At 48.3% G+C, this 11,933-nt stretch overlaps 1 protein-coding gene across 1 annotated transcript; it reads left to right on the forward strand.

Moving 5' to 3' along the window:
- The first annotated feature begins 6,044 nt into the window (after positions 1-6,044).
- LOC119178470 (transcription factor Sox-2) lies at positions 6,045-8,289 on the forward strand. The gene has a single exon (XM_037429675.2). It carries the CDS (start codon positions 6,230-6,232, stop codon positions 7,286-7,288), a length of 1,059 nt encoding a protein of 352 aa, XP_037285572.2. The 5' UTR covers positions 6,045-6,229; the 3' UTR covers positions 7,289-8,289.
- The last annotated feature ends 3,644 nt before the right edge of the window (positions 8,290-11,933 follow it).

The following is an 11,933-nucleotide window of genomic DNA, read 5'->3' on the forward strand; positions in this document are numbered from 1 at the left end:
CTTTTGAAAAATACCTTAAAACATTTAAAGAGACGTCGCATGATACGATGCGCTCATTCTCACCTTTCAATGAGCAAGATATTGCGACAAAAAACGCAGACACCATCGACGTCAGTGCTGCCATTGGTGTCGATGCCATGTTTGTTGTCGTGGTTTGTTGTATATATTCGTCAGTGTCTTTACAGCAACAAATTTGTGGGTGAAAATTACGCGTGCTTTACTGCCTTTCAGAACGACACTGCGACAAAACTACTCCAACCCCCCCCCCCCCCCCCCAATCACACGCTTGTATACAAAACTCGACCATTCTGACTGACATTCACCTGTTCGGGTTAAATGGACCGAAATGGTCGCGACACAGTGACCTTCCTCGCGTCTTTTCTCTTTCATTGTTCGAAGCATACAAAATAAGCAGCACAGATTGACGCGGAGAATGGAGGAAGTATAACGGAGGCACACTATATGAAAGGGCATTTCATTTTTGCACAATAACTTCCGCATACCGTTAGCGAGACAGGAAGGAAGAAAGGCACCGGAACCGGTGCGAGTAAACGCATTAAAGAGCCGCAAGCAGAGAAGAAGAACGACATGCCTGCATTTCCGCGGACTTCAATGCCACTGGCACGCTGCCCGCGGCGTTGTGTCGCCGGCACAGAGACACTCGTTTGCGATGAAAGGTGTACAGTAGCACGTGCCACTTATAGCTCACGCGGGTACACATTGTGATGGCATTGACACTGCAAACGCAGCGCTGGGTGGCAGACACTCTTTTATACGCGTCTGCCTCTCCCTTTCATCCCCTGCGTATGTGTTATAAGCGAGGTGAATGGTCTCAAGTGCACGTCTTCCGTGTGGCACTGTGTGCGCACACTGGCGCGCCAGAGAAAGCTTGCATTGAAAACGCCGTAATCTGCGGCATCAAAAGCGCGCCAGATCCTTTCAGAGTTTAGCCAGAAAAGAGCGCGCGCGCACACGTGTGACGTCATCGGGGAAACCCCCTTCCTTGGCAGCACCGCGCTCGTTTTCGGCGCGTTCTCCGGCGCTTTCGCACTTTCCATGACCGGTAGAGGGCACCGCACAACACACCGCTCGAAGCAGCATTGTGACTCCCCGCCCGCAACCCTATACAGGCGCTCCAATGGAACCTCCATGTTTGAGAATTTCGTTACTCCATACGTATGCTATGCTGTATAAAGCATTCAATGGAAGGACATGCGCACACACCGTATGCCCACATGAACATCAATAGCGACTGATAGAGCGTATGTATAAAGTATGGGGGTTTCACTTTGTATACAGCAAGGAACCCGATTGAATAACGGGGATGTATATAGATGGAGAAAAGAGTGTATTGGAGATCGTTTTTCACGCGTTCGTGTAACGATGCAAAATAGTTTCAGACACGAAGCACCACGCATCTCCTTCTGTGCATTGTCGTGATTGAGTGTGGCTTGAGACTCGGGCTTCATAGTGGCTTCATCTACAAATAGTGCTACGGGAGTGTTCGTGGTCGAGTAACCATTTTATGCAGTTCGACATCGGCGCTTCCGTGTACACTGTGTACTTGAGTGCCTGTCGGCATTTTGAGACCATTTTTAGAAATGCGTTGGATAACCACGGACTCTACGTGTACACTTAAGCTAAGTATTCGCCAGGCTTAGTAGCATCGTGTGGACTGGATAAGAGTCACACAATAAATGGTGGCAGGCACATTCGATTCACCATTGTTGCTTGTACTATAGGCTGATCGCGGCATGGCAGCAGTAGACATTACACATACTTTAATTGATTCGCGGTTCGAAAAGCCTAAGCTGACCTCGTGATGAATCAAACGTGATTGGAGCCACGGACTTGCCTCTCACGAAATATAAAGCTAAACCGAAAGAAAATGCACTCATGGCCAATATCATTACTATCATTCAATAGCGATTTAATTATCGTTCATGTACCTAAGGATATTTCTACAGTACCACCCTTTTGAATACACGCCAAAATCAAGCAGTGTTGTGGTGCGTGGTATTCAATGAAAGGCATGTTTTATTCCCAAGGAACAACGCGCTACGAAGAAACCCTTACATAGGTATTTAATGACGTATATAGGTGTGAGAAAAAAAAAAGACAAGCAAGAGATCACGGTAAATAAGTAAGGTAACAACAAAAAAGGGGTTCATGAAATTGGCACGTTCTTTTCACCCATTTCTGCATTAACTGTTTGAGCAAGCAGCCTGACTGTATATGAAAACAAAAAATAAAGATAGAAAATATCGCGTAACTACGATACAAGAACAAAAAGTGCAGATAATAGAGTATGCGGTAAGCAGCCTCGTTTTCTGTATACGTTATTGTTACGTATGCTGTCTTTTTTTGTCTCTTTTATTACTTTCTTTTTTCTCTATCTGCCTTTCCACCCTACATTCCATATATCCTATAATCTTCGTGAAATCACTGAAAATGCTTTTAAGTATGGCTCTCGCTGGAGTAAACTGTGCTCTTTAAAAACAGCTTCTTTCATTCACAATTTATTTACCTATATACATAGTGACACGAAACCTCTGGCTCACCACTATTAAATTTCGTTTGCTCGGATATGGAGTTGAATCAATCCGGTGGTGTTCATTTCATCTTAATTTATTTATTTCATCACATGTTTCTTTTTCTCTCTCTCTTACTGGGTAACGGTGGAATAACAAAGGACCGGCGTCTGTGATTAACAGCTCAAATCGCCTCAGGGCAGCACGACACATTTTCAGCTTAATTCGCATTGCAGCTTATGATTTCCGAGATTCATTGCCCGCCACGTAATTGAACACATTATTTCTGCTGACGGGCAAGCCAACACAGATTGCGACAAAAACATTTGGCCCAAACGGGGTCATAAAGGGGGAGAAATGCTACGTGCAATGGCCTGCAGGGACGTGGCTTGATTGCCGCACTCGCAATCCATAGCTTACGCACTCTCACCCACAAGTAAAAGCAACGTACAAACAGATTGTGAGTACTGCTAATCCCCAATGATAGCAAGGTTGCACGCTGTATACACGGAAACATGATTTCATACAGGGTCGCTAGAATCGCAGAAATAGATATATTACTTGAGAAACTTCGTAAGAGTGGGGCAAATTATTTGAGTTAATTGACTAAAGCAAGCACAGAAATTTGGGCAGCACAAACAGCGAAGCATGTGGTCCATCTGGTTCATTTGACAGGTCATAATTAGCAAGTATTTCATTGACAATGTGTTAACATATCATGTTCTTAATTAGCAAGGTGCTCTCTCTCTGTCACAGTGTTTCTTTCTCCATCTGTTTCTTTGCTTTCCCTTCCATTTATCTATTCTGTGTTTCCTTTGATTTCTTCAGATTGCACATGCATCGCACATCCATTGGGTTAACATAAGTGGATGAGCTTGTCTCAGGCCTAATTATTTCCAAAACGCGAGCGCTAAAAACATGTATTCTAATTATCCTCATTTATTCAACGTACATTACGTAACCTTAAGCAAACTATTTATTTGTTGCCACTCCTAAGATAAAGACGACGAAGAACGTGCGCCGGCCGAGCTATTGCGTTGCACGCGCTAATCACAGGTTTGTTTTCTGGTCACGCAAAACTTCGGAAATGAAAAGCTTAAACAGCCCGAGTTTTAAAATGTAAGTCTTATGAACGCACATAAACCCGCGACACGTCTCAGTACTTTCCCGTACATAGCTGGTCGCTACACAAGATGTAGATGTGCCACCAAGAAGTGAAGAAGGGGCGAAGAGTTCATTGGCACGTTTCGGCCGGTCCTCCTTCGTATTTTTTGTGCGTCATAGACGCCTGACCCTTAAACAATGTGCTGCAGAAAGTGCTTTCCTTACTGGTGCCTATGCCACTTCCTTGGCTAATGTAGTGCCCAACTATACGTTTATGCGAGATTTTACAGCGAACGCGTATAGAAATCGGAGTAACATCGCAAGTAGATTGCGGGTACATGTGTTTGTATGTAGCAAACTTGGTTTGTTTTTTTTTGGGGGGGGGGGCGCACATCATACTTTATTGCACTACTCCTGGACGTAGCAGGTTGGCATTTCGCAATACCAAGTATGCTTAACCGAAAAAGCGACCATAACGAACGGGCTTGATGCGCTCATATAAGTCTTATTTACACTCAAGCCGCTGAGCGTCAGAAAAGGGCCTTGGCTTTTCACCCATGTATCGCTTGGAGAACCAGTAAGAGAGGGGCGTGAATGCATCCGCCATCTGCAATGTGGCCTAGCTACTCAAAAATCGGTGGGCTTTCAGTGCAGAGATTTGTTGACAACACGACCCTGCTACTGACCGCAAATTTATCCGGCTTGAGAGATGAGGATGCAGTTCATTTTCTAGAAAGATAAGTCACTCCTGTGGGTGCAAGACTGGTAAGCCATGTTGAACACGATCGTCGGCATAGTTCTACTAAGGGCACATGCAAATTAGCGACACGACACTTATTTGTGGCTGCAGAAAGAAGCTTTTTCGTTTTTCTGTACTTAAAGTGCTGTTTTTTTTTTTCTCGGAAAGCCGAGTTGTGCTCCTCTGTTGTCACCTCCTTGTGTCCAAAGTGTTCTCTTTTCAGCACTCTATTTGATAAAACGATACAAAAATGGCCCTAACAACCTCACCTTCGACAGCGCGAGTGTGAAGACGTAGATTAGGAAACACACCATAGACAGTTGCGTCACGCGCAACATCGGAATGGGTAACAAGTTCAGAGGAACACGATGGCTTGCTTCGGTATGGCAAATAAAGAGGTAGTGGATTTACAGAACGCGCCTACGAGCACCCTCTGAAGAGCGGTTACTGCCGGGAGTCCCTATGCAAACAGACCGAAGCCAAACCAGAGAGCGCTTCAATAGAAACGGCACCAACCGTGCACATTGTAGCATAATGAAGAAGACCCTCTCATCGGTGTAGTATACTGCCTGTGCTCGCAGCGGGCCTTTAATTTGCACTCGGCCCCTTCCCCTTCCCGGGAGGCACGGCGTTGTCGGAAACATCGCTGCTAACCCTCGTCGGGTGACAGTTATTGGGCACGGTTAAGAGCCACGGTATAGCACTGAGTTGCCACGTTTTTGCCCGATGCGGTGGGGAGGGACAATGCTACGTGGGGGCTTCCAGGGCGGCTCTATGGGGGCACGCCGCGCGAAAAACGGAAGGGTTGGGGGGCGGAATAGGAGAGGGCAACGGCAGCTTTTGTTGGATTTGCCCGCTTAACTGAGGACGTTTCTCGCTCGAACGAACGTCAAGGACGGAGCTCGATAAACACCGAAGCCGAGTGTACACGCGGTGCCCATAGACTTGGCCTGACTCAAAATGCACGAGCTGAGCGTGACACGTAATTGGAGATCTCAAATCGCTCCATGCCGTTCGGGAATAGCGCGCATACTCAAACACACATCATGGCGCTAAATATGTCCACGTTTTGTTCAGCAGCCGCTCAACAAAATTGTCACCATTTACGACCGCATATGTGTCTTTAAACCTCCAAAAGGGTAACAACAAAGTTGCTTTTCACGCACACTACATGGAGCAAGCAACGCAGTAGGATTGATGCAGACTAGTCACGAAAACGTCTTGAAAAACTAAAGGAACAACAATGCCGCATGTAAACCACCTTTAGCTTTCTGATAGCGTAGCATATTAGCCAGATTGCAAGACTGCCCAAACCCTGCGTTCTTCGCACTTCGGGTTAAGAAAAGAGCCCGTTGTGGCTGGATTCAACGACGGTACCTTACGCGAATGGGCAGCGCCGCGCCCACGAGGCAGCTGCCGACCGGCAGGCATGAACGCCGCGTGCACGCGCGAGCGCGCTGTAACCTAGCGGCGCGTAGCGGCCAACTCGGCTTCTCGAACTTTTGGTCACCGGCGGCGGCGCTTGCGAGGCCGCGCCTGCGCGTGCGCGCACGTGGGCCGGCCGGGTCCCGCAGCGCCTCCCACCGAGAGGAGGCGGTGGCCAATAGGAAGACCGGAAGAGCCCGGGCCCCCTCGAGACTACCGAGCGGACCGGGCGGCCGGCGGCACACAGCGGTCACACCGAGCTTGTCGGCCTTAGTGCGCGCAGTGCGTATTGCTTTGTGCGGAACGGTGCGCGCGGGTGTCATCGTGCCCCCGTCGCCCCGGCATCAACCAAGCGTTCGCGGTGGCCTCCACGTCGACTTCGCCCTGGCCGCGCGCCGCCGCCGCGTGGCAGAACGATGCGGCCGCCGACATGCGGCCCGCGGCGTGCCCGTGCCAGCTATGTTCGAGCGGCGTCACGGCCGCCGACCATCACCGCCAGCAGCAGGCCAGCCCGGCCGCGCTGGTATCACTGGAGCGCGAATACGCGGCCGCCTTCCCGTACGGCGGCCCGCCGCCGCACCAACCAGCCATGGAGGACCTCAAGCCCGTGGTGTCGTCGAGCCCTCCGCAACAGGTGGGAGGACACACGAGCCTCCAGGGAGGTCAACACCACCACCAGCAGCAGCCGCACCCGGGCCACGCGGCTGGCGGACACGGTGGCCATGGTGGTGGCAGTGCCTCCAAGAAGGACCTGGACCGCGTGAAGCGGCCCATGAACGCCTTCATGGTCTGGTCGCGAGGTCAGCGACGGAAGATGGCGCAGGAGAACCCCAAGATGCACAACTCGGAGATCTCCAAGCGGCTGGGCGCCGAGTGGAAGTTGCTCTCGGAGGCCGAGAAGCGACCTTTCATCGACGAGGCCAAGCGGCTGCGCGCGGTGCACATGAAGGAGCACCCGGACTACAAGTACAGGCCCCGACGAAAGACGAAGACGCTGCTCAAGAAGGACAAGTACCCGTTGGCCGGTGGCTTGCTCTCGGCCGCCGACGCCGCTGCCGCCGCCGTGCGGCCCGCCAGCGCTCCCCAGGTGCCGCGCGACATGTACTCCATGAACGGCTACATGCCCAACGGCTACGGCCACAGCACTGCGGCGGCCATGATGCACGAAGCGTACCAGGGCTACAGCTCGCAAGTCCCCTACCCGCGTTACGACCCGCAGCTGCCCTACATGAACGGCTCGTACGGCTCACCGAGCCCGTACGCCTCGGTGCCCCAGATGCAGCTCAAGTCAGGCGGCGCCGAGTCCAGTCCCACGCCGCCACAGGGCTCGCCCGGAAACCCTCGCGGTCGCAGCGGCTGCACGCCCGACCTGCGCGACATGATCTCCATGTACCTGCCGCAAGGGGGCGAAGCGACGGACCACAGGCTCGCCATGCAGCACTACCAGCAGCAGCAGCAGCTCCAACAGCAGCAGCAAGAACTGCAGTAGCGCACCGACGACCAGCCCGGTGAGTGCGGCCGACGAGTGACCACTGACTCTGTTCGCCCATGGCAGACAACTGTACATACACAGATCTCGCAGGCAGAGTAAAAACGCGCGCGCGGAAAAACGTGAGAGACAGCAGTGGTTTCTTCGAGTGTGTTCATTTCTTTCGTTCCATTCCCGGTAGAGCAGGCACCAAATGCACGCCCGAAGGTATCTCTCACGTTTTGCTCAGCTGTATAGCCATGCTGCTGCTTCTTGAAGACCTCACGCGCGATGTGGTTCGGTTGTGCGCCCGCAGAACAACTCGGGAACTCGGCGCGCTTGTGCGGGTGTGGTGTGCGTCAGTGATTTACTCGTGCAGACTGGTTGCGGACGAAACAAAGAGGGCAGAAGACACGATCGCGGACACAGCGCGGACACAGACTGCCCACTCGTTCATCTGCAATGCGCGCGTGAAATCCTAGCCGAGTCTCTGTCTTTAAACACTCCTTTCTACTCGCTCAGTCAGCGGCAATGAAAGAAAAAAAAAAGCTTCGTCGTCGTCGTGTGTATACAACAAGCACAACAGTCGGAGGAGAGAGATGCTGAAAGAGGAGGGGCTTCGGCTGACATGCAGTCTGCATCAGCAGGTTCGTTATCTCTTATCTTTTTTTATTCACTCGCCCCTGTCCCGCTCTGTCGCTATGCCCCATCATCTTCTCTGGCCGTGTGGACCCTCATCAGCAGACAAAAAATCGGCCAAGACGGTGTGTGTGTGTGCGTGCGAGAGACTCGATTGTGTATAAAAGAAGACAGAAAACGAGGAACAAAAAAGAAATGACAAAATATGCCTACCTGTTGTCGCGAGCCGTGCCGCCCGTTTACGCGCCCCGAGTTGTGGGCGAAGAAAAGAAAACCATTTGTAAATAGATTGCACATTCACTGTCACTGGAACCATGCGCGCGACACGGTCAAAAATAAAGAATGACAACAGTGAAAAAAAAAAAAGGCCTTCGAATACGTTAGTCTGACTGGTCTCTTTATTTCGCTTTGTTATATATATATACTTGCACGAGCATTCATCAGCGCGCCGCAGAAACACTAACTGATATTTTCTTACAGGCTGTCGCGGTTTCCTGCTCCACGTATTACCACGTGTGTATATTGAGGCTATGTCTTGTTATTATATATGCTCATACAGCGCCGACGTGTGGCCCGTATAGTGCCAGGTAGCTATAACTTGTGGGGGAAGTGTTTTCTTGTGAATGGTAATGATATGTCATTTTGTGTTTAAGGCACCCGTTTGACTTGGACGTGGCAACGTGCACAATACACCATTTGACGTATTATACTTAGGTATTCGTAACTTCCCTTTCTGGCCGCATACCATGGTTACTTAGTTTGACGTTTCCGGTTATTTTGAAAGCCCGACTATACGTTGTCGAACAAGAATAGTTTCATATGCATTTCGTGATCTTTCATTAAAACGTTCCTTAGCGCGAATATGCCGTTCTTTGATACAATGCGCCATTATAAGGGTATTATGTATAACGTTCTCGTTTTATTCCAGCGGTCATCTCTTGCTCGCTAATTATCACTTCGAACTGCAGCAACCGTTTGTATTACATGCGCACGTTTTATAAAGAATATTGCAATGGGTTTTATCTATATCTTCATGCCATAACAAGGCGCCAACGTCCGGTAACTAACTTCGGCCCCGCTATCATTGAAGGTATAAAAATGTGTTTGAATGCACATTTTTTGCGCTTTTATTGTAGACTGTCGTTGCAACAAAACTATAACAAATCCTAAGCTTTCAAATGGTGCCTTTGTAGCTTGCGCAATATTCCCATTTAAAATAACGACATGAATCTTCGCACCACGAATACGCAGTTCACTCATATTCGTGCCCACAAAATACGACATTGATGTTCCTTTGAATCGATGGGAAATATGGCTACAACTTTTCGTTATTACGCTCGTACTGTATTAGAAACTTCACGTTAAGCTGTTGGTAGGGAAACATGTATTTACGTCGTCTCAGGCAGCAGTACACGCATGGAGCTCCTCACGTATTTATCTCTGGTCCTTGCATTCGCATCCACGTGTAAGCGTCGCGCTGGTTCGTAGATTACAGAACGTGCGTTTACACACGGAACCGGAAAACGCATCAGCTTGCGGAACGATGCTGCCAATGGAGTCCGCACAACCCTTCCCATACTGAAATCATTCGCGCTTATTTACAACTAGCATATAGATGGCCACATATATGTGTGTTTTCTCGAGACATGTGTAGCTACGGAGTTGCATGTTTTCGTCATCGTTTGGTCGTGCGCATCCAGTAATATAGCTGTACACATTCTCTTGGAATGTAAGCGCGTGGACTTGGTGGTAACATTCACATGGCCTTCACTGACCTGTACCTCACGTTCTTCGATAGGTGCACAAGGGGCAACGCTTTAGGAGAGATGAAATTGTCCACACTTTGGTATGAAATTGTCGACACTTGTATCACATTACTCAGCGTTGCGAATAGTGTCACGTGATTATACGTGCAGGCGTACAAAATAAACTAAACATGTATTTAAACATGATGAATTCATAGTGAAATCGTGACAATGTTAACACATTTCTCGCTCTCATAATCAAAATGAAGAAGTTGCGCTGGATAAGGTATACGTAAGTTAGGCATGCCATGCATGTGACTGTGTCCCTGAATGGTATGGGGGGAAATATGTATCACTAGCTGTGCGTGGTCACAAATTATTTACCCTAATTGTCATTTAGCATTGGGTACAAACGGGTCAAACACTGTGATGGCAGTGAAAGAAGTCTCTATATGGCTCTCCTGTCACACATTTGACTTACATGAATATACATAGCGCCTTTTGTGTGGCTTAGTAGGATTCCCCAGGTTCTTTTCGACCGTTATATGCGTGGTGCATGTTAAGTCAGTGCTGCAAATATATAACATGGTTTCCGTATAAAGATAAGAAAGAAGTGCCACTTATTCGCGATTATAGCCTATGTTCATACGTACATAACGGGGAAGGACATAGTTGTATGGTGTTTTCTGTTGGTCGTATCGTGTTTTCTGGGGCTCACATGTATTTGATCCGGAAAGGAGCAACGTATGGAGGAAGAGTGTTTTTTTCCCCGCGTTTTTGCTTAAAAACTTGCTTATACATAGGTCCGTCTACGTAGAACAAACAGTGGTGCGGCTGGGCAACTTCAACTATAGATATATACGCTAACAACAATAACACAATGGTACAATATTCATACGTTGCACCTTATACAGCGCGTCACTTATGGGATTACTATAAGCATTCTCTGCAACCACAACACCGGGAGAAAAGAGCGATTCTAATAAGCAAAAACACCAAAGACAACTCAACCATATGTCTCAGAGACAGTTCATATGCCGGCTGGGCAGACAGTGCTTTCAGACTAGGCGATGCATTTTTTTTATTGAAACAATCTCTGGCTAATATATTATATTGGGTGTTCTCGTTGATGAAGTCGGTCGGCATGTATGGAAACATCACCGGAGGCAATTCAAGTATGCCGTCTTCGATCAACGTGCTTGGTAATCTTGTATGTTCTTGTCGGAGTGATGAAAGATAAAGCCCGGAAGTTAAACAGTTTTCGCCTGCAGCACCGCGATTGAGTTTCAGTGATATATACGTTCAAACATTCTTCGCTGGAGTCAACGCAAGTGCACAAATATCAATACATTCCAAATGGTAGACAGAGCGTTTGCCGAGATACTATAGGGCCATGTCATATTTAAGTAGTAAACAAGGTGAACATACATTATTCACACTACCGTGCGTGTGAATTGTTTCAAAATCCGCAGTTTAGAACGTCAGTGGGCGGTAGCGTTTATGGAGTATTACCCGGACTGGATCACTTTACCGAAATTTCGAGAAGCAATAACGCCACTTGGTAAGCAAGACGCGCATGGCACATCGGCTGCACGACGGATATGGTGGCACAATTTTGTATCTATGAGCACCAGTGCTTCTCTTTGTAATGGGATATGATATTTAATATTCAACGCGAAATAACATGGACTTAATACCTTGCTTATAATTCATGCGGTCTAGCAAAGAGGAAGACAAATACAGCCTGTTTTCCTTAACCTATACACGAATGAGGCTATCTTCCACAACGTTACTTCCGACTAAAGGGACAAGTGCATGATGCAGAACACGCTATACTTGCGCAGAACAAGCAGGCTGTAATGAAAATCGGGCGAAAAGAGCACATGTTCCTGTTATTTCACTTGCCTTGGTTAAAACGTGGGTACATAAAGATGAACTGTTCCAAAGCATGCATGTACTCGTTTTTGGAACCCGCAGAAGAAACTTGCGCCATCTGTACAATCCACTTGGATTTCATAGCATCTGCATGCTTCAAAACTATGCGGTCATAGATATAGTATAAATTAACAAAAAAAGGGAGCGTGAGGCCATTCTTCGCCATTTTAATCACAAGTAGATGTAGTTGACAGCAGCTATATTAACGTCGGAGTTCCTCCTCCTATTATAATCTGCACACGCTTTCAGTTTTATTATGGATCGCGTGGTATCGAATCGATCTTCCACAGCAATATGGCAGGACAGGAATGTTGCGGCCGCGTGTTGAAAAATAGTTCAGGAAATTT

This window comes from Rhipicephalus microplus, chromosome 1, assembly GCF_043290135.1.
Source record: "Rhipicephalus microplus isolate Deutch F79 chromosome 1, USDA_Rmic, whole genome shotgun sequence".
Taxonomy (NCBI): domain Eukaryota; kingdom Metazoa; phylum Arthropoda; class Arachnida; order Ixodida; family Ixodidae; genus Rhipicephalus; species Rhipicephalus microplus.

What these genes read in the sequence shown, in the direction of transcription:
- LOC119178470 (XM_037429675.2), top strand. Translation starts at nt 6,230, where the DNA reads ATGCGGCCCGCGGCGTGCCCGTGCCAGCTATGTTCGAGCGGCGTCACG.